We start from the raw sequence: 22,791 nt of genomic DNA, 5'->3' as shown, positions 1-22,791 counted from the left end.
ATTTCTCTCTGTTAGAGTTGTCACTAGGATAGAATTGGCAAGCAAAGGGTCTAGGTTTGCTTCTGGTTTATGACTTTAAACCAGACCCCTCCAACTTGTAATCCTACTGCAGAAGTCTCCAATATAGTTTCCTTTTAGAAATTATTATGGCACTTTGAACAGGATGGAAATGTAAACTTCATTCAAAACAGCTCTGATAGGCACAAGAGATAGTAGAGTCCAAAGGATATCAATGCTCCTCAGATTCCCCTTTGCTCTCTTCTCATCCCTGCTCCCTCAGGAGAGAGTTTGAGCATCTCTTTGGCTGATTGAATTACCTCTGGTTCCTATGGCTGCTGCCAGTCCTAATGCTTGCCTCTTCAAAGTATTAGGCAATTTGGGGGGGGGGGCGGGGCAGGGAACCACGCCATTTACTAGAAGTTGAAGGGAAAATGGTCTGTTCTCTGTAATAGCCATTCCTGAAATAATGGCCACTCAGTCCTTTATTATTAGAGGCTGTAGCTTCTGGCTATTCTGGAAAGGGCTTCCAGAGGTCAACTTGTCCAATCCCCTGCTTCCAAACTTGGTACAGTTACCTTACATTTACACTTACCTTACACCTTACACTTGCTTGTATGCCTTTGTGTCCTGTCTTCTCCCTAAACCAAGGAGGATTCACAGAGTTATAGACTTTGAACAGAGTTATAGACTTTGAGGGACCTTAAAACTCATGAAGTATAATCTCCATTTTTTTTACAGAGAGGGAAACTGAGATGCCCCCCCCCAAGAGAAGGGACTTTCTAGGGGTCTCTCAGTAAATACTGTGGTCCAACCTGAGTCTGACCCCAAATCCAGCCTTCCTTTCACCATACCACAAGTCTTAATGCTTTTTAAGAAGGAAACTTCACAACCCTCTGATGTCTCCATCCCAACATTTTCCAGTGATCAGGAAAGGCTAGTTTTGCCTCATCCATTTTTGGGAGCTAGATGATAGTGTCACTTCATTTAATCTTAAGGATGGAAGAGGAAGGAGAAAATTGAGTCCTATGTAACCAAGAAGACAAAAACCCCGTGGGATCTTAGGATGCAGTAAAAGCAGATGGTGTCCAGACAGAAGGAAGTCTTTGAGGTTCAGAAATTTAGGACTAGAAGGGACCAGAGACTTCTTAGTCCAAAGCCTTTATTTTACAGGGCCCAGACATTTAGTGACTTGCCCAAGGTCACAGCACTAGAATTCAAAGTTGGGTTTCTGACTCTAAGTCCAGGTAGTAATCCATGCTGTCTTGGGACCAGAAGACATCACCCGGTCACATCACATCTGGGATTTTGTGTCTAGTCCTACACATTACACATTAAGGAGGGCATTAATAAGCGAGAGTTTTCAGAGGAGAATGACTGGACTGGAAGTGAACTCATAAGTATCAGGCAAAGGCAATGGAATTGTTTAAGGAAGACAATGAATTGTGAGCTTTTAGACTTAAAAGGCACATTACTTTTGTTTTAAATAAGTTTTTCTTGATGTCTTGTTTCTTCATCATAATTATACTAAGTATAATTGCCCTCCTCTCTCTCCTATGGAGCCATTCCATATAAAAATAATATTTTTTTAGAGGGGGAGGAAATAGTATAATTGATGATATAGTGAAAAAAATCCAAAGACATGTGTAACATGTAATACCTGTGGACCTCTTACCTCCATGAAGGGGTGAGTTGGAGGTGTCCCATCATCTCTTTCAGTCTTGATTGATTTTTATAATTTTATTACATTTATTTTTGATTTTTTCATGTGCGGTTCTTTGCATTTCGATTGTTGTCATCATTGTATATATTGTTTTCTTGGCCCACTCTTCATCAGTTCACATAGATCTTCCCATGCTTCTCCATTCATCACACACAATATTTCTTGCAGCATAATGCAATCCCATTACATTCATGTGTTCAGTTCCTGAGCTGATAGGCATTTACTTGTTTCCAAGTCTTTGCTATCACAAAACAGTGCTGCTATAAATATTTTGGTGTATATAGGGACTTTCTTCTTATTAATAGCTGGCAAGGACACTATTTAAACTCTAACCTCCCATTTTTTAGATGGGGTAACTGAGACTCAGAGAGTCTGATTTACCCAAGGTCACACAGCTTGGAAATAGCAGAACATGCTGGCCACGAGAAATCAGGTCTTTCCTTCTATGGTATTACTACCCCCTTGTACATGCTGGCTTTGAATACCTGGAGGGTTGTCATGTGGAGGACAGAATAACTTGCTTTACTTGGCACCTGAGTGTAGGATGAAGATCATTGTCTAGGGCTGGCTGGCTAGGGGCAGTGTAGTGGAATGGATTAAGCAGAATTACAATCTAGAGGCCAGCCTGTCCTGAGACAAGTCAGAAAAGCAAACACGAGGCTTCATGCAAATGTCACCCTCATGTAAGGAATGGAGAGGAGGAAGGGAAGAAAAGAGAAAAAAGAAGAAGAAATGTCCTAGTTTGCCCCTGGAGAAGCTGGGCTGTCGGCCCTCTTCTTCATATGACTCATTTTAGGTCTATTAACAGTATAGTATGCCCTTAGGGACTGATCTAAGCAGCTGACAGATAGTCAATCAACAAATATTCATTTAGCTGCTCTTTGTTGAGTTGCCAGGGTATTGAGGAAGACAGAGAAGATATTGTCCTGGTCCTGATCGCATGCTTGTCATTGGGGAGATAGGCCACACATTCATAGACAAAATGTTAACCTTGCCAGGCAGGCTGCTTTCCCTAAGTGCCCAGGGAGTGGCAAGACTAAGTACTGTATGATTTGAGAAGAAAGATAATTGTGGGCTGGTGGGGGAGGGGAGGGGAAATGAATAGGGAGAGTCAGGGAAGGCTTCTTGAAGGATTTCTAGAGTTTGGCTAAGTGGAAAGAGAGGGGAAATTGGCCAAGCAGCAGTTGCTGGGGTTGGATGTGGGTGGGGAGGAATAAGAGCCAGCCCAACCCTGGCCAGTGATAGTGATCCAGTAAGGGTGTGGGGACCAGTACAGATTCCTTGGTACATTTTTCATGTCACTGGTGCATATCCTACAATGTGGTGGGGGTTCCCATTCAGAGGTAGTAGGGGGATTGATGCTGATTCCATAATGCAGTGAGGGGGAGGGGAAGAGGGCTTTTCTCTGAACTCCTGGTTTTCTCCGGCAAATGGTTTTGAAAATCTACTTCCTTCAGCTTTTCTTATCTGTTTTCCATTTTCTCATCGGGTACTAACCAGGCCAAGGCTGCTAACTAAGGCTAGTGCTGGGAAGAGGAAAGTTTGTTTATAGGGTCATAGATGTAGAGCTTGAGGGGATTTTAGAAGTCATTAAATCAGCCCCTCCATTTAATAAATTAAGAAACTGAGGCTTAGAGACATGTTTTGACTGGTCGTACAGCTCCAAAGCATCTTAAGTGGGATCTCAACCCAGGTCTTGACTCCCATTTCACCGACTGGGCTAGCTGCCTTCCTAACCACTGCCCTGGCCTGGGGGCTGCCTCAGTAGTGTGGGGTGAGAGAAAAGGAAGGAAGAAGGGAATCCTGTACAGCCCAGATCCATCATGGAGACTGCTTCCTTTCAACAAAAACCTCATCTGAAATAGAATCCCTCCTCAGGGAGGAAGAGGGGGCAGAAAGTAGAAGACCCATAGTCTTTTCCAGGTCTAAATCTAGAATCCTCAGATCCCTTGGCTATGCTCTTCTACATGAAGAAACTGAGTCCTAGAGAGGAATAATGACTGGTCCAAGGTAACAAGGATTCAACTGGATATATAAGACTGGAACATGTGATCTTTCCTTTGGCCAGAAAGATGAAGCCCTTTCCACGAGTTAGAAAGACTGAGGATCAAGTCCTATTTCCTTGAGCTAACTAGCTTGGGTGAACTCCTGCAAATAATTTCTTTCTCCAGGCTTGTTTCTTCATTTGTAAAATGACTCAGTTGCTCTTGAAGCAGAGGCTGGAGGAACAGTGATTTGGTATTTTATAGTGGAGATTGCTTTCATGCATGGAGTGGGCAAGATGGTCTCAGAGGTCCTTTCCAATTCTCAAAGTTGACGGTTTTTTTTTTTTTAAATTTTGTGATTAGATGATCTTTAAGGCCTCTGCTGTAGTAGCAACCACAGTAGCACACAGGGTGGGCTGCTAGCACAAGTTCTTTAATCTGTTTTTCTAAAGTAAAGACAACTTTAAAGGGGTCAACAATCTCACTTTAATTACAGATAAGTAGAAAGAAGTGATGTCCAAGAAAGAATTTAATAGGGCTCCAACTGTCTAAACAGAATAATACAACCACCTATATACACCACCAGATGGAGAGAGCATCAATATTTGAGTTAGGGGGGCCCTTAATAAATGGCTACCTAGAGTTCTCTGCAGGGAATCAAAAGATCCTTCGTGAATGAGCCCTCAAAGTAAAATGCCAACCTCCTAGAATATATAACAAAGACTTTGCCCCTTATTGACTCAGTGAGAAGGCAAGAAACCTACTTGACTCAGCACAGCTGTGAATTATCAGGGTTCAAAGGAGATTAATCCTTCAGATATTTACAATTTAGACTGAGCCTGGGAAACTGAACTCCAAAAAGAAAACAAAAATCCCACCTTACTTACGCTTACACCTGCCAGTTCTAACATTCTCTAAGGCTCTCCCTCCTGCCTATCCCTTCCCCAGGCTGGGGATAATCTGCTTGGGGGACAGTCATAAGATTCCTGGGAGAAAGGAATCTTAGAGACTGGGGGTTTTTAACCAAATTTCAGGGAGTCCATGATCTTGGATGGGGGAAAGATTACATCTTTATTTTAACCAACCTGTGGTTTTCCTTGTAATACTATGCATTTAAAAATGATTCTGAGAGGGGGTTCCAGATTTTACTAGACTGCCACAGGAGTCCATGACACAAAAAAGGTCAAGAACCTTTGGTCTAGTCTGGTTTCCTCATTTTACCTATCAAAGTAGAGTGACTTGCATGAGGGCATCTACCAGTAAGTGGCAGACCCAAGGTGTGAACCCAAGTCCTAGCTGTCTGGTCCTAGCAGTCTGGTGCAGTGGAGACATGCTGGACTGAGTCAGAGGATCTGGGTACTCCACCACTTAGTAGTTAGATGCCCTTGAATATCCCTTCTATCCTCAAATATATGACTTTTCTACTTTATCACATTGTCATTGATCTGTCCATCCATTTGGCAAGCCTTTATCAAGTAGTTACTGAGTTCTGTGCCAGGGGATCTGAGGATCATAGATTTCGATCTGAAAGGGACCATGGGTCCTCTGGAATCATTTCTAGCATTTTTTCTACCTCGTGGCCCTTCTTGCCTATTAGAGTCTGATTAAAACATGGTCCCACGCCCCAAACTCATGTCAGTTTCAAGGATCTGTGGTCTTTTAGGTGTATCCCTTTCTGTTCTTGTAAATTGCAACCTTCTCTAATTCAACATCTGGTCTAAGAGTTGCTGTGGCTAAAAAGGTTCATCACTCACTTTTTCAGTCTTATGACACCTTACTTTCTTAACCTTACCCTCCCACCCCCCACAGGCTCCGGATTTTATTGGCCCCTCTGCTGTTCCTTTAACAAGACACTTCCTCTCCAGATATTTTTACTGGCCGTGTTCCATGCCTGCAGTAGTCTCCCTCCTCATTTCCACCTCCTGACGTTCACCCAAGTTTTCATTGAGAAGCCTCATTCCCCTTACTGTCAGCGCCTTCCTTCAGTTGCTGTCTCTGGATTTGTCCTGTCCATGTCGTTTGTACCTAGTTCTCACCTTGTTTCTCCCGCTGGACTGTGGGCTCCTTGGAAGTTGAGTTGTTTGGGTTTTTTTTGGCCTTTCTTTCATAGTAGGTGCTTTATAAATGCCTATGGACTGATTGTCTAATTGGTGCTGAACCTCCCCAAACTCAGCTGGGCTGGTGGCCACCCCGCTATCTGTCACTGGACTTGTAGGCAGAGGCCCTTCAGTTTTCTGGGACCTGCCAGGGCCCAGTCTCCACCTCTAGAACTCTGCCAAGAGTAGGCATCAGTATCAGGGGAAGGCACACACATAAATGGCAAGACAAAACGTTAGGGTTCGGGTTCAAGGGGGAAGTGACTTGCTCAGGGTCCCACAGCCGACGCCCGTGGAAGCCTGGCCTTGGACCCAGGTTTCCTGACTAGGAGTCCCACACTTATACAACAGCTTCCTGGGCCGAACCAGATCTCGTATCCAGCTCCCATCCAAGACCCTTTTGGGGCTGAGCTACTTTGGTCGAGGGTTTGGCCCGGGAGGAAAGTCTCGGTACCATCCGTTTCTTACACCCAAACGTGCAGTGTCCGACAGGGCGCTGAGTGCGCGCTGGAGCCAAGGGGGGCTCGAGGCGCTGGCGTACCCCCCATCCCCCACGCTCCCATCCCCCGCGCCCGCTCCAGCGCCCTGCAGGAAAAGGCGGGGAGGGGCTGCGGCCGGGGTGGGGGTGGGGAGGGAGTGCGGGGGGCGCGTCTTGCGCGAGCGGGCGGGGGCGGGCGCACCGAGCGATCGGGGCGGGGCGCGCACACAGACACGGACACACACGCGCGCACACACGCGCACACACAGACACACACGCAGCCCGCCCGGACGCCCAGGACCCGGACCTCCATCTCCCCAGCGGCCGGGGCCAGCAGCGTCCCGCTCGGCGCGTCCCGCAGCCCCTCCCCGGCCCATGCGGCCGGAGCCGGGGCGGGAGCCGGAGCCGGAGCCGCGGCCGGGGCCAGGGCCCGGGGAACAGGCGGACGGGCCGCAGCGGGACTGAGCCCGCGCCCTCCCTCGAGCTGTCCCCCGGCAGTCCGCCGGCGGACGATGCGGAGGCGGCCCGGGCCGAGCCCCCGGGAGCTGAGCAGGGCGCGCGAAGCAGCCCCCCGAGGCCCCGCTGGTCCGGGGCCCCCGCCCCCCAAGCCGCCCGCGGCCCGGCCCCCCTGGGAGGCATGACCTCCAAGCATCACTCCGACTGGATCCGCTACAGGTAGGGGGCCAGCGGCCGCCGTTCCCGCGCCCCAGCCCTGCTCCGGCCCCTTCGCAGCCCCTGCCCCCCACGCGGGACCCCGGGGGATGTGGGCCGGGCACCGGGGAGGAGCTCTTTGCAAAGCCCCAGCGCTGGCTCTGCCGCTTTGTGACCCTGGGCTTCTCCGCAAGATCCCGCAAGATCGGGGACCTTCCCGAGCCCCTCAGATCCAGGTTCTCAGACCCCTCTCTGGGATGGAGACTGACGGACCCGACGAGTGAGAAAGTCGGGGCCCCCCCGCCCCACTCTGGCCCCTTGGCTGGGGCAGGCCGAGGCCAGGGCTCCCCCGGGGGCAGACAGTGCCCAGAGAGGTGCGGGTGCCCATTCACAAACTCACAGCGCTCCCAGGGCTCCTGATGCGGAGTTATTCCGCCCCACCCCCGCCCCCGCCGGACCCCAATTCGGGGCCAGGTCTTGACCTGTCACCCGAGCTAGGCTTTCTTCCAGGCCGGGGAGCCCCGAGCCTTGCACCCCCTGCCTCAGCTGTCCTCTCGGTTTGGGTCCAGCCCCCACCTTCTTGCTGCTGGGGAGAAGAGCGGATGAACGCCATGTCGCCATGGCAGCCCCCTCTCCTTGGCCTCCCATTGGCTCCCTGTTGCCATGGGCTACAGAGTCTGTCTCCCCGGCCTCTCCTACAGAAGCATGTGCGTCAAAGGTGCTGGACACAGAGGAGCTGCTTTTAAGAGGGGATCCCAGGCTCTGTTGGTGAGGCTCCCCTCAGGCTCAAGGACATGTGGAGGTATCTGTGGCTTTATCCACGGTCTACCACCAGGGAGCCAGATTTGGGACAGAATTAGGATACCCAAGCCCCTCCATACCTAGTGGCATGTCATCCCTTTCCTTCTTTACAAAACTTGCTCCTGGGAGAGGCTTTGATGGTATTTGCCACTTCCAGACACAAAGCTTTCTAAGGTATTCATGAACAGAAACCAGCTGGAAACACCCAGAGGGTTATTAAACACAGATTTGTCTGCAAACCTCCTTGGGGTGAATTTAAGTGACTGCTCTCTCTCTCCCCAGGGTGGTATGTAGCAGGAACCTTTTTCCTCCTGAGGTAGAAGGTTTGTGCCTTTATAGAGCTGATTCTAACTGCAGGCACCTCCCCCTACAAACTGTCCCCCTACCCCTGCCCTCTCAAACTATATAGGACACAGTCACCTTCAGATGTAGGAATGGAGAGGCTTACAGACTCACATGTCCTCTCATTTAGCATGGTCCCACATCTGCTACCTCTTTTGATTCCTCTGGCCTGTGAATCTAGAGCCCCGCCAAGTAATGCCCCTCTGAATAGAGAGGGAGGCTGTTCCTACAAGGGAACATTTTGCTTCTGAGAACTCCTTGGATACCAGCCCTGGCCTGACAGCTGGGGGTTAGACAGTCATTGAGGAAGCTGGCCCAGGCCTGGGGTGGGGAGGGGAAGGGGGAGGCTTCCTTATTCCTATCCCCATTCCTTGCCTGTCTGGCCCTCACCCTTCAACCATAGAAGCAGTCAGGATGAAGGAATGAATGAATGAATGAACTCTTCTTGGGTGCCAGCTGGGACTTTGTCAGTTCTGTGGACCAGTGTTTTTCCGAGGGGAGGAATGGTCTTTCTGAGGTGTCAGTGATTGCAAAAAAAAAAATGCTTTTAGTCTCATTTCTTGGGGCTCTAGGTGTGGGCTTGGAGGGTCCTGAGTGAAACCATTTTGGGGAGACGGAGGAATTCCTGATAAGTCTTTTGATTTTGGGCTAACCAGGCACATTTTAAGTGATGGTTCTTGGTAAACTGAGTCTGGGAGGAAGATTCAAACCGGCAAAACCTAGCTACTTTGACTGAGATACCTTATACATCTGACCCCCAGAATTCAGGGCATCCTCTCCTGGGAAGCAAAATCTGACACCTGGGAAAGAAAGTTCTGAGTAGGGTACTTTCTCATTCCCTCCTCCTTGCACCCTTTTGGTGAAGCCAAAGGAACCAAGAGGGGAGCAGAAACAAAGGGAGGAATCTTTTTTTGGGGGGGAAGGGGAATAAATTCAGAACAAAATGAAGCCTATGGAAAAAGAGAAATCAGTAGTCCGGATGTGGCCTTGGCAGTGTGACCCTCTGTAAGAGAGAGGGACATCTTGGTTTACTTAGTCCTGTAGCAGGATAAGGCCTCCAGGGTGCTGTATCTCAGCATCCCCTGCTGAGAGCCCAATGTAGGCATTTTCAGCCTACATTGAAGAGGTTCCCAAGGGGTTTCCTTCCTTTCTTGGATGATCCTTGGCTCGGAGAGAAAGTGAGTGTTTAGTCCACACCCTCCACTCTTCTCCCACTCTACCTCACCCCTCCCTTCCAGAGCTGGACACCAGCTGACTCTCCTTCCCTTAATTCAGCAGAGATAATCCTGGCTTCAAAACTTTCCTGGGGAATTAAAGCAGAAAGAGCTTTTACCATAAAACCATTTCTGAAGGTTTAGGTTGTCAAGTTGACAAAGAGGAGGGATCCTAGGTGGGCAGAGATGTCTTCCAGTCCTCTGAGCAGACTCTGGAGCTGGCCTCTAGGCTGGACCTCCTTTTAGGTGGTTAGGACTCCCACTGGCATCCCAGCCAAACCTTGTCGACAGGACTCCAGACAGTGAGACCTTTGTGGGTCTCTGTTTACTGCTTTTAACTACTATGACTGCTTGCATTTATGTGGTGGAATTTCAAAAGGAGACCCCCAGTTTTAGCAACACACTGAGAAATCAATGTAGTAAAAATGGAAAGATCACCGGACTGGGTGCCTTCCTTGTTATAGAGCACCCTCTGACCACTAGGAGGGAGGATGGTCAGGTATCCCTGTCCTCATGTTACAGATGAGGCCTAGGGTCATAGCTAGTGACACAGTCACGGCTAAAATCATGATCTTTCATTCTCCCAAGTTCGTTGTACCTCACTGGCTCTCAGCGTTGTAGTAGAAGACTAGGGGCCTCCTTCTGAACCCCCCACAGAGGCTTGTCTCCTCACCTGGGATCCATCCAACGTTCACTCCATTCACAGAGCTGGAGGGACTGATGTCGGGTCCAGTGACCATGTACATCTGTAACTTTCCACCCCCAGACACTCTTCTGTGTATGTGTTGTGTTCTCATGTTGAAGATTTGTGTCTCTGCCTCCTCCTCTCCTCCCTCCCATTAGGGAGTGCGACACTTCTTAGACTCCTACCTTAATAGCCCAATAACTTAGCCACTGGAAGAACACATAGTTTCATGGGGTGGAGGGCAGTGAGAAGGGAGGGCAGTGAGAAGGTGCCCAGTGAGCCCCTCTTTGACTGTTAGAGGGAAGTCCCCAGAGTGAGTTCTACTGGCCCTCCCAGCTCTTTCTCTCTCTGCCCCACCCCTCCACCCCTTACCCTTAGTCTGTTCATTCTACCCCAATCCTACATCTTGATGACCTCTCCAGCTACTGCTCAAGAGGGTCACCCAAGCAGGGGACACCCAGCCTGGAAAGTCCTTTTGGTGGACTGGCCCACGCTATATGAACTCCTCAATAGAATGGCAGCTCCTTGAGGGTTGGCACCATATTAATTTTTGTACCTAGTATAATTCCTAGTCCCTAGTAGGCATTTAAATGCTTACTTAAGGGATGGTGATGGGATTGATGAATCCTTTTGGTGGAGATGGGGCAATGAAGTGAGGAAGGCACTGGATTTGCAGTCAGGAAGACCTCAGTTCAAATCTCATGTCAGACACTTGGGCAAGTCATTTAATCTCTGTCAGCCTCAGTTTCCTCTTGTGCAAAATGTTGGACTTCATGGTCTCTAAGGGAAGTTAGAGAGCACAGCACACAGAGCACTGGGCATGGAGTCAGAAAGATTCGTCTTCCTGAGTTCAAATCTGGCCTCAGTCACTTACTAGCTGTGTGACCCTGGGCAAGTCACTTCACCCTGTTTACCTCAGTTTCCTCATCTGTAAAATTGAGCTGGAGCAGGAAATGGCAAACCACCCCAGTGTCTTTGCTAAGAAAACCTGACTGAAAACAACTCAGTATCAACAACATCCTTCCAGATCTGAATCTGACGATTTAGTGGATGGCTCTAATTTGGGATGGGGCAGAGACAGGCACTGTCACCATTGCCAAAGAGAAGGTTCTAAGAGTGTAGGTTAGTTAACTTTTCAAAGGGACCCCCACTTCTTGGCTTCACTTATTTCTCACTGGTCCTCCTTTGAGAAATGTGCTCTCTCCCACCGAGACAGACACAGCTCTTCCCATCTTGGCAATGTCCGCACCAGCATGTCACCTGGCAGTGGAAGGGGACACAGCAGTACCCCAAGAATGGGATAGCTGAGGCCAGTGCCAGCAGCCCACAAAGGAGAGGAGGGATCTACAAGGCTAGGGAAGGCTCAGGATGCCTTTTGGGGCTGAGGGAGACTTTTTCATTTCTCCCTGTGGGGTGAGGGCTGACACTGTGCCTGCCCCATTCTAGCATGTGGAAAAGCGACCTCTGCTGCTTAGAGAAGAAAATAGGTTTGTTTTTTTTTTTTAATGGAAATACAAATTTTGGTCACGTTTCTCCCCCTTTTTGTGAGTTTTTTTCCCCAAATTGTTTCAGCCTTTTTCCCTTCTGCATCTCTCATTAGCCTTGGCGTCTCCATGACCTCAGGAGCCAGCCTTTTACCGCCTCCAGCTCTTCCAGGAATCTGTTCTTTCCTGCTGTCAATTCGAAATTGACCCTAGTAGGACTCGTAGCCTGTCCAGGGATGGTACCTTCGTGGCCATCAGGAACCTGAGATTTTTGTCTTGGCAGCTAACTCTCAGAGTGATCTTGGATAAGTCACTGTCTTTTTTGTAGCTGCCAGATGAGAGGGTTAGATTAGCTAGACTGCTAAAGGACTGCTCTTCCAGCTTCAGCATTTTCTGATTTAATAAGATTGGGCTCTGCAGCTGGTCCCCCAGAGACCAGGGACGCCCCCTCCCTGGCCCAACTTTGCATGCTTATACCCTCAGACCATCTCTAGCCTCTACTTCTTTGGTAGGTCCCTGGAGTAGGATCTTTGGGATCTATTTTTAAAGGCACCAAGGAGCCTGGGGCTCTTCTGGCATCTTTTTTCCTGGCATGGAGTTTTGCCACCTACTTCAACTCAATTCAAGAAAAATTTATTAAGTGCCTACTATGTACCTGTACTAAGGCACTTGTACTAAGCATAGAGGCTATAGTAAGAAGCAAAATGCAATCCCTGACCTCGGGGAGCTCACTACTTCCATTGCAATTCCATGGATAAAAAGGTTTGGCATTCGAGAGGGTTGTAGATCCTAGAACATTAGAACCAAAAGGATCCTTAGGTATTGTAAAGTCTAACAATCTAATTTTATAGGTGGAGAAACTGAGGGCCAGAGAAGGGAAGGGACTTGGCATGGTCACATTTGAGTCTTGATTTCTGGTAGAACAGGATTGGGGTCAGTTTTGGAAAATGAGCTTATGATGGCAGGGGCAGGCCTGCCAGGCTCTGGGAGCGGGTGCATTGGCATGTGTCCCTGGAGCCAACTTTCCCATGACTGGGACTCCCCGGATGCATTCTTCTTTCCCTTGGAAAGAGCACCAGACGCTGACCACCTGTCCTGTTTTCCCTGGGATTGCTCTATCTTGGAACATGAAGCCCTTGGTGTTAAGAACCCCTAGGATAGCATGCCAGGACTCCTGGGTCAGGGTTCTCCTGCCCCAGTGGCTCTTCTCTTTCTGGTGCCGGCATATAGCTCTGCTGTTTTTAGTGGAATGGGTGGTTTTCAATAAAATTAGTGTTGGGAACACCACTCCACAGCAATCTCCCCGAAAAGCTGACATCTAATCATCTGAGGCCAAAAATAAATCTTTGGCCCTTTCCTGGTGAAGCGTCTGGGTGTCCGTGGGGGTGGCAGGTGGCCAAGTAAAAGCAGCTGGGCGGGGTTCCCAGAGCAAGCTCTAGGAAATGACCAGTCCTGGTCTGTCTTCCAGTGCCAGGGTCACCTCTCCTAGGTGGACAGTGAGCTGATCTGTGGAGTATCTCCTTACTTCCTTGCAGGGTTATCCTTGGGCTCTACGAGGGGCCTTATAGACACTCCCTGTTTGGGGGTGTGAAGCACCCTGCTGACCCCCTTCTCTCTTTTCCCAAAGGGTTTCTTTCTTTGCTGGTTTCTACCACTCTCAGACTTCCCCAGAGCCTAAGAGAATGAAAATGTTTTCTTTTTAGGCTTAGTGATAACAAACTTGCCTTCCCCTTCCTTAATTAACCTAGGTCACAAAAATCCCCTGAACCCCTCTTCACTCATCTTTAAAATGGGGACAATCATATTCTCAATAGCTGCCTCCTTGAGTTATTGTGAGTTACTCTGAAGTCCTATACTGATGGAGCCTGAGACTGTAGTTTATACAGAGACACTGGGACCTCTATTTGAACCCAGAGATTTCTGTGGCAGCGGCTGCTGCTGCTGCTTCAGGTCTGGGCTGGCAGCCTCTTGAATGATCGGAGTCTAGGAGGGCTCCATTTCTGGTCTTTCAGGCTAACCTTGAGCTCAAAACACAATTTGCACCCTTTAAAGCTAGCCCCTCAGGATGCCCCCATCTATTTTTTTTTTTTTTTTTACTGTTTCACAGCTGAGTGGGGAGATGAAAGTTGGGGAGGGGGAAGGGAGGCTGGCTTTCTTGAACTCTCCACCAGGATCCAGCTTGGCAGCATCCCGTACCCCATTAACCATCACGCCTGGCTCACAGAGCCAGAGACACTAGAGACACAGGCTGGGTCCAGTGAACATTTTGCACCTGTCGGGCCCAGCTGCCTGATCCGGCTACTTCCCCTGTTTACCAGTTGATGAGTCATCCTCAGGTTGGCAGCGCACACCGGGGGAGTGGCCCCTTCCTAGAATCCCATCTCACAGCTTTGCAGTATCCCTGGGTCTTCAGCTTCAAGCAACAGCAGCCAATTCCCACCCCCAGTGAGAGAAAGGCCCCTCTGTTACAGGGGCAGATGGAAATTTAGAACTGGCCCCAAAGGCTTAGAAAATGCAATCCCTTTTCCCCGCCAACCCCACTCGGTTTTCTTGGGAACTTAACCTCAGCCATCTCAATGCCCTCTCTATTACTGCTGTTATACAATCATTATTTTTTTTTGCCCTGGACCTGTCTTTTAATTGGTATGGGGAATTTCCCACCTGAGGAAGCCCCCTTTCCCTATGAAGATCATTGAAGAAAAATGAAGTTACATCAGCCCAGGATCACTCAGCCAGAGGGTGGACTCAAACCCAGAGCTTCCCACTTCTGAGTCCATTTCTCCAGCCAGTCACACCATTGCTGCCTCATCACCATCACCATCATCATCCTCATCACCACCATCATCATCATTTAATTTCCTTCCTTCCTTCCTTCCTCTGTCTCTCTCTCTCTCTCTCTCTCTCTCTCTCTCTCTCTCTCTCTCTCTCTCTCTCTCTCTCTCACACACACACACACACACACACACACACACACACACACACACACACACACACCACACATGCATGCACGCAATCAGGATTAAGTGACTTGCTCAGGGTCACAGAATGTCTGAATCCAGGTCCTCCTGAGTCCAGGGCTGGGGCTGTATCCACTGTGCCACCTAGCTGCCCCTTAAGTCACTTAATTTCTCAGGGAATCTAGGCTGCTCTCAAATACTATAAATTTCAGGGAGTTTCCTCCACAATGAAATCACATATCCCAACCTTGCTCCTGTCCCATCATAATTCTCTGGTGCCTTTGTGTTCACAGAGGGCTTTTCCTCCCACCACCCTGTAAGCCTGGTCGTGAAAGCACTAGCACCCCTATTTTGCAGATGAGGATCCTGGGAATCAGAGAGCTAAAATGAGCTGGCTTAAGGCCATGTAAGTTAAGTATCAGAGCTGGGGACTTGGAATTGTGACTTTCTTTGTCTAAGACCAGCGTTCCTACCCTGGCTTAGGGCTTCTCTCCCAAAAGCTTAAGAGGGATAGAAATGTCAAAGTGATGATTTCTGTCAGATCCAGCCATGACCTCCCTGTGATAGGCTCCTGCCACTGTCCCAATCCCTTTCTGACTGGTTTGTTGCTGTTCTTGGTTGTGGGGTTCAGTCTGACTTTTTCTTTTTTAAAAATATTTTATTTTTCTGAATTGCACTTAAAAACAATTTTAATATTCTTTTAAAAAATTTTGAGTTAAAAAATTCTCTCCCTCCTTTTTCCTCTTCCTAAGCAATCTAGGAGGGCCATTTCTCCATCCCTGTGAGTGATATGGTACATGGTTACTTACTATATACTACCATGTATTTAGGGTACGGTGAAATTCTAAGGGAATCCTTCCCTGAGGGAAGACCGTAGGTTCCTTGGTGACTGATTGGACTCAGGAAGGAATACTGGATTTGGGCTTATACGGACTGAACTAGAATCTCAGTTTTGTTGGTGACTGATTGGCTGAAGTCAGTTCTCTTCTCAGGGTCCGTGTTTCCTCACCTGTAAGAAGAGGGTGGTGGACCAGAGGGTCACACAGCTAGTGTCTTAATCTGGATTTAAACTCATCAGGATGAATCTTCCTGATTCCCAGCCCAGTGTTCTATCCACTGTGCTACCTAGCTGCCCTCCCTTCTACCTGTAACATATTGGTGGGCCTGGCTGGTGCCCACTAGGTCCACTGAAACATTTAGCATAGGTCTTGCCCTGCTGACCTTTCTACCCACCCTTCTATGATCAGTAGGAGGAATCATTCCCCCTTCCCTAAGTGTTTATCCCAAGCCCCTTATAGTCTCAGTGTACTCCTTGTACATGACACATACACTTGTCTTTCACAGGAAGAGAAGGATTATTTCTTTACAGGGTCACAAACAGCTTCAATAAACAATTCATATCGTTAGCCTAATTGCTGTATAAGCCAATGACCCTTCCCATTTCCAAATGCAAGCACACATCTCCTTTGCACACGTTGGTCTTCATTTCCTAGCAGTTGTACCGGCAGATGGACATGGACATCCCTGGCTGGCTGTGTGACAACCAAAGGCTCAGCCTTTTCCCTGGGACTGGGGTAGACCAAATTAGTGATGTGATGGTGGGATCCAAGAATGCTTCCCCAGGCTTCTGGGCTGACCAGCTCTTCCAGAATCTTATACAGAACGAGGTGCAGCCTATAAGGGTTAATAACCAAACCACGCTGATGCCTGGGAGTCCTCAGGTTTTCATCCAGGACAGGAGAAAAGTAGGGGATCTCGTGGTGTTAGTGAAGGTGGAGAGGTTTATAATCTACAATTCTGTACCAGGTAGCTTCCTGAAGAAGGGGCCCAGGGCAGCAAAGCTCTGGGACCCAACACCTGTGTCTCCCATCTTTGTGCTTTTGCATAGTTGCTTCCCTCATGTCTGAAATATGCTACCCAGGCCTGCACCTTCAGCTTTGTAGAATCCTTAGCTTTCTAAAATCCAGCTCCTACAGAAGACCTGTTGTGATGTGCTCTCCCCAGCCCTGTTAATATTTTTCTTCCCTTTTTGAAAGCACTTAGTATATATTGCCAGTTGGTGCCACTGTAGCCCCCTGGGGACCTGAGCGCCTTACAGCCAGTTGCCTGGCCCATAAATGCTTGTTGAGGTGAATTGGAACTGGGTGGGCAAGAGTATAGCCAGGATACAACTTCCTTCCTTCTCCTCCATCACCACCTCTCCTGGGGACCATGGATATTATCTTATTTGCAGCCTGTTGAGTTTTCTCCCAGGAAAAATCATCTTCCATTGGAGATGGGCTTTCCTTTTTTCTTTCCATTTTGCTCTTCCTTCTCCTCTACCCAGAGACCCAAGGTTGTTCCTCACCCAGTGTAGTTTGGCAGGTGGGTCTGATGCTCCGTCCCCTCTCACACTGACCCAGCTGGTCACTGGACCATGGAACTAGAGTGCGGAGGGATCTTAGACGTCACTGAGACCAGATCAGAAAATGAAGTTTCAGAGACTTGTTAAGGTCCCACTGTCTCTAAACTTTTCTGTTTCCCTCTTCTAGGCCAGGCACTGAGCTCAGTGCTGAAAGGCCTATCTTCAAGGAACTTACATTCTGATGGACAGCTAGTAAGTGAGGTGACCACGCCCTCCTCTTAGCCACAGTTGGCTGCCCTCTATTCCATGAATTTCCCAATTATCCAGAACATAATGGGGCTGCTGGTCTTCTGAGAAGAGCCTGGGTGTGAGGACTAGAGGCTCTAGGTCAGGGGTGGTTTTACAGAACAAATCCTTTTATGAAAGGGGTTTGTTCTGTGATGTTTGAATTCAGTCAAAGGGCTGCACTTGAGGACACAGAGAGCTCCATGTGGCCTCTAGGCTGAGGCTGCTCTAGGCTAAAAAGCTGGCCGGGCCCACAGCTCCATTTCTTTTTTCCTTTTCTTCCTTGCCCTCCCTCGCTCCCTGCCTTCCACAGGCTAGTCCAAAGAGGCCTAGGAGTCTCTCCTGGCTAGTCTCCAGCCAGGTCACTCCCTCTGAATAAAAGTCCCGGCTTCCCTTCTCACCTAGAGATGGAGAGATGGATTCCCTCCCAGTCTGGAGAGCTGTGAGCTCCTGGGCCAGTGAAATCCCATTAGGGCAGGAAGTGAGGAACGGGCTGCTGTTGAGCAAGCCAGGGTGTTTCCGCCTTGGACGTGCTGTTCATCAGGCTCTTGCACACCCCCCAGAGGAGTCATTCTTAATTGAATTCTTAGGAATGGTAGAATGAGCTGATGAACATGGGGAAGGAGGAAGGAGGGGGGCGAGGAAGCAGGCTTTTTTAGGGGGTGGGTAGGTAGAGAGAGAAAAGGAGGGAGGAAGAAAGAGAGGGAGGAGGGGAAGGAGGGAAAGGGAGAAAAGGAGGGAAGGAGAAAAAGAGAGAGGGAGGAGATGGAAGAGGGCGAGAGGGAGAAAGGGAGAGAGAAAAAAAAGGAGGGAGGGATAAAAAGAGAGGGAGGGAATAGAGGAGGGTGGGGGAGAGAGAGAGATACACATGAAAGTTAACACATTTGTACCTGCCCTCTTCATTAGAAGGCAGGATCCAAATAGAAGCTTTGGTCTCTTGGTTAATCAGGTGACTTGTGCTTTCACACAAAGGATCCTCCAACCTTACCAGCTAGAAGGGATCTTAGAGACCATCTACTCTAATTCAGCACCCCTCTCCCACCCAGTGGGTGCCAGGGATCATCTCTAAAACGTCCTTGATGGGTGTTCCCCCAGCTCCTGCTAGGGCATTGTTAGGGATGAGGAACTCATTTCTTCCACAGAGTCCACTTCCAGTTTTGGACAGTTCTTGTCTGGTTCTGCCCCTTTTGCTATCCTCTTCCCTCATTTGATTCTCACAACAACCCCATGAAGCCAGTGCCGGTGTCACCCTCTTGTTACAGATTGTAGAACCTAACACAGAGACAATACAGGCAGAGTGCTTTGCAAACCTTAATGTGCTCTATAAATGTTAGCTATTATTATTAAATGACCTGGTCCCACGGCTAGTCAGGGTCAGGAGCTGTGGTCAGCCTTGAGGCTTCTTGATGTCAAATCTAGCACTCTAGCCTTTATTAAGGGGACTTAATAACAACATTAGTAATAACTCACATTGATATAGTACAGTGGGGTTTATGAAGTACCCAGTTCAGAGAGGACTTGTCCTATATGGCCTGGGCTTGTGGCCTAGCTCTGTTCCTTAGGAGCCTTCACCTCAGGTTGAGTTACTTCCTCTGAGAGTCAGTTTGCTTCTCTGTCAGATAGGGCTCAGAATGCTCACTCATGTCCCAGGGCCGTAGCTAGGACAGCATTTATTTGCCTTGTTGTAGTCTTCCCTTCACTGATGCTGGCGCAGTTACTACCACCACTACCACCACCACCACCCACACATCATGCCTAGCTCTGCCCTCTGGAGTCAAGCTGAACCTTCTCTGTCTCACAGACCTACAGCTATTTAAGATGACTTTACTATCTGTCTCATTTGTCTTTTGGCCAGTGCCTTCTGTCTGGGCCTGTTGAATGAAGGCTTAGATGATACCAGGATGGTGGAAAGTAGCTTTGTGGCAACTTAGCCCAGGCCCTAGAGCACAGATTGGGCAGAGGGAAGGTACCACCATGGTGTGAGTGGGGTGGCACAGACTGTTCATCTACTCAGTGATGTGAAATGATCTGATGGAAGCTGACAACGTAGCCAAGAGCCCAGACAGTGGGGGCTGTGACTTAGGGCTGATAAAGCCAGATGAGATGTCACTGTGGGTCAGTACAATGTGGCTTGATGGCCCAGGTAGCAAACTGACCCTGTGTTGGTGGGTGATGGATTTAGCTTCCTTTATCAAGCAGGGAGGGGAAAAACTGGCTAAGATTTCCCTTCACCTGGTGGTGTCACCATTTTTGGGAGTGACTGCCTCTGCGTTGTTCATACATGGAATAGTTGAATGCATTTTGGCTCTGAACAGGGGCTGTCTCTTGTCATCTGGAGGGCAAATGTCAATCTAGAATGGTCATACCAGATGCCAAGGGAAGGATGAACAAGACCCTAGATGTATGAAAAGAAATTCATTCCCAGGGGTGTCTAGGAAAAGAAAGAGCAAAACCATTGTCCCTTATACCGACACATGGTGCCATATGGTTTCCAAAGTGCTCTCTGATTTCAAACAGTAAAAGTTTATGTTCCTTTATAATTTATAAGGTATTTTCTTCACAACAGTGCTATAAGGCAATCAGGGCAGCGGTTATCACCCCGACTTTACATAGGGAAGAAATTGAGATTCAGTGGGGAGAGAGTGAGTCAAGGACAGAATGCCAACCATAAAAATTATATGTAATATATATTCATGTATCATGTAAATATGTGTTTATATCTATCCATTTGTCTATCTAATCTATATCTCCATCTATCTAATATCTATCTATCTATATCTGTCTGTCTGTCTGTCTGTCTGTCTATCTATCTATCTATCTATCTATCTATCTATCTATCTATCTATCTATCTGTCTATCTATCTATCTAATCTTGAAAGTCTCCAAAGCCCCCTCTTCACAATAACTCAATGAAAATAGGGATTTCAGATATCTTTAGCTTCATTTTGTAGATGAGGAAACAGGTACAGACAGTTAGAGTGAATGGCCTGGTAAAAATATTAAGTATCAGAGCTGGGATTTAAACCTAGTTCTTCAAATTCAGTTCTGTTTGCATCAATTTTCTTATCTCTCCAGGATGAGAAACTAGGTCTTCTGAGTCTTTGACTGGGGGCAGCTCATTGGCTCAGTGCTAATTGGGTGCCCAAGACCCAAAAGTTTCTGACACCACGATCCCATCCAGAGTTGATGTGAGATTTCTGGAGCTCAGATCCCCACGTCTATTGTTTCATCCTGGTGCATGCCCATTTGACCTTGGCCTTTGAAATTTTATTTGAGCACCATTTAAAATAAAATATAGCTCTCTCTTGAACAGCCGTTTGTTTATAATGGGAACTGTGTACTCGGCAGGGAGCTCGGTTGATAGCACTGAAGCTTGGGCACACAGCCTCCCTCCTCCTCTACCCCTGGGGATGTACAGCAGGCCAGGACCTGTGTTCGATTCAATTATGCCAAACTTATGAAGAGGCAAAGTGAATTAGCCCTCTTACTGCCTGCGGCAGCTGCTGTGCCCACACACAGCCTGATATGGTGGTGTTGGAAAGGGAGCTTTTAGCCCTCGAGTCTGAGGCAAGGGGGAGGAACAGGGAGGCGGTGAGGGCACCATGCTCCTTTGACTTGGAGGCTCACTTGAGTCATGTACTAACCTATCCTGGGAGGTAAGGGGCCACTTCTTTGGGGAATTTAGTTCAGCAATCTGCCTGTCCTTGAGGCCATTTGGTCCGTCTCTTTCCTTTTGCTGCCATGACTGCTCTGACCCGGACCAGGAAAGTGATACTCTCTCCTGGATTTAAAGTCGTACAGAGAAGGAGGTTCCAAATTGTCACTTGGTAAGCATTCCAGGTTCACTCACCCGCCCTAGCTAGGACATTCTTTATCCCTAGCTTGGGCCAAAGTCTGACTGCCTGTAACTTATAGGATGAGTCCTCAAAGACTTTGTTACAACTGTGAGGTACCTTAGAGGGCATTTAGTCTACCCATTTCTATTTTAGAGAGGAGGAAGCCCAGAGAAGGAGAGTGATTTGCCTCAGCTGAAGTCATGTAGTCAGTTAGTGGCAGAGCTTGGGATAGAACCCAGGTATCTGAACAGGTCCCTTTCCATTGTCTTTGTAGGGCTTAGAGGTCATTTGTTAGCATAGCTTTGGGACACCCTATGGGAAGCAGGGGGACGCAGTGGAAAAGAATTGGAAATCTGGAGACGAGTTCAAATTTCAGCTCTTCTGTGTCTTACCTGTGTAACTCAATCCCTGAGACCCTCAGTTTTCTCATCTGTAAAATGAAGGGAAGTAAATGACTTCTAAGGTTCCTTCCAACTTTAAACCCACAATTCTACTAAGAGCATTCAGTTTGCCAGCCAGCTGAAAATGAAATTATATTTCTCAGCCAAACCTGCTCCTGCCTCCTGGGGTAAATTGTTGCTTGCCCTGGGTGACCAGATGAAAGACCAGAATGTGGCCAGTGAGCAGAAGCATGGGAAGGTGTTCATTGCTATGGGGCTGTAACAATTGTCAGAGAACTGCTATCTTCTTGGTCTAGCAGCATCCAGATGTTGTTCTGTACCTGAGCAGATGCCTTGTCACAGAGAGGCTACGTGCTTTTGAGCTGGGGTAGGAGCTACTCAGATGTTTATATACCTCCCTAGCCTGTGGTTTCTTTGTCTGGTTTCAGATGCTGGACTGGGTTGTAGTAAGGGGCAACAAGATCTACCAGGGAAGTCTGGTGCTCCTGAGCTCTTCCATGGGTTGGGTGCCCCTCTTTTTCTTTTTCCTGGAGGTAGAGGGAGGAGTATATTTGCTGGGGGCCTCATTATCCTGGTTCATTGTCAAAGCTCATAAAGTAACTGGTTTATGAAATGAAAATGGTAAGAAATTGACCACATCATCTTAAGGTGTTATTATGACTTATTTCTAAGTCACAAACCCCTTAGAGGTCCATGGATAGATTTCAGGGGGTGTGTGAACTTTGATGGGGAAAAAAATCCCATTTTTGTCATTGACTTCTAATTGAAATTTTGCAGTTCCTTCAATTATGAGTGTAGGGGAACAATTGGTTATTCTGAGAAAGAGTCCATAGGCTTCACCAGACTGTCTAAGGAGTCCATGGCAAACAGAAGGTTAAGAACTCTTGACGTGGTTAGATGAAGGTATAGATGGCATGCTTATCTGTACTTTTCAGGCTTACATGAAATGAGGTGTCTGGGGGAGCAGGGCGAGATAGGAAATGCACATAAAGAATCTGCCTCCAAATATATCTCAGTAGGCTAGAGCAGTGGAATGGATCTAATAAGATGACATTTAATAGGCATGAATGTAAAACCCCTTGCTTAGAGTAAAAAAAAAATGATATGATGTAGGACATGGCTGGAAAAGTATTTCTTTTAACTTGGTGTTTTAGTGGGCTGCAAAATCAACATAAATCATATGTATGACATAGCAGCAAAAAGTCTCAACACAAAGCAACGAAACTGCTACATCCCAAGGCTACATGAGTAGGGGAATGGGAGGTGCCAGCTCTGTTGTCTTCCACTTGATCAGACCATACCTGGCATACTATGTTCAGTTCTGGGTACCACATTTCAGGAGGGACCTTGATAAACTGGAGTACACCCAGGGGAGCACACCCAGGGCACCATGTGACAGTTGTCTGAAGCAGCTGCTGATGTGTAGCCTCAGAAAGGAAAAGACTTAAGGTTGGGGGTAGAGTGGACATGATGGCTATTTTCTAGTATTTGGAAGACTGATTCATATAATAG

General features: G+C 48.0%; 1 protein-coding gene across 4 annotated transcripts in view; it reads left to right on the top strand.

The window, feature by feature from the left end:
* The window catches only part of TUB (TUB bipartite transcription factor), a 137,588-nt gene that overhangs the window by 62,297 nt on the left and 52,500 nt on the right, over positions 1–22,791 (top strand). For 2 of the 4 annotated variants that reach the window (XM_072619527.1, XM_072619524.1), the window contains exon 1: positions 6,506–6,954. The exons of 1 other annotated variant lie outside the window; for it this stretch is intronic. In XM_072619527.1, the coding sequence (XP_072475628.1) occupies positions 6,917–6,954 (38 nt within the window). In that variant the 5' untranslated portion in view covers positions 6,506–6,916. Of the gene's footprint in view, positions 1–6,505; positions 6,955–7,571; positions 7,733–22,791 lie in introns of those variants that run through there. One more of the 4 variants, XM_072619526.1, reaches the window with a different exon arrangement.

This window comes from Notamacropus eugenii, chromosome 6, assembly GCF_028372415.1.
Source record: "Notamacropus eugenii isolate mMacEug1 chromosome 6, mMacEug1.pri_v2, whole genome shotgun sequence".
NCBI classification, from domain to species: Eukaryota; Metazoa; Chordata; class Mammalia; order Diprotodontia; family Macropodidae; genus Notamacropus; species Notamacropus eugenii.
Note: the sequence above shows the minus strand (reverse complement) of the source record. Positions and strands in the feature narration are given on the sequence as shown.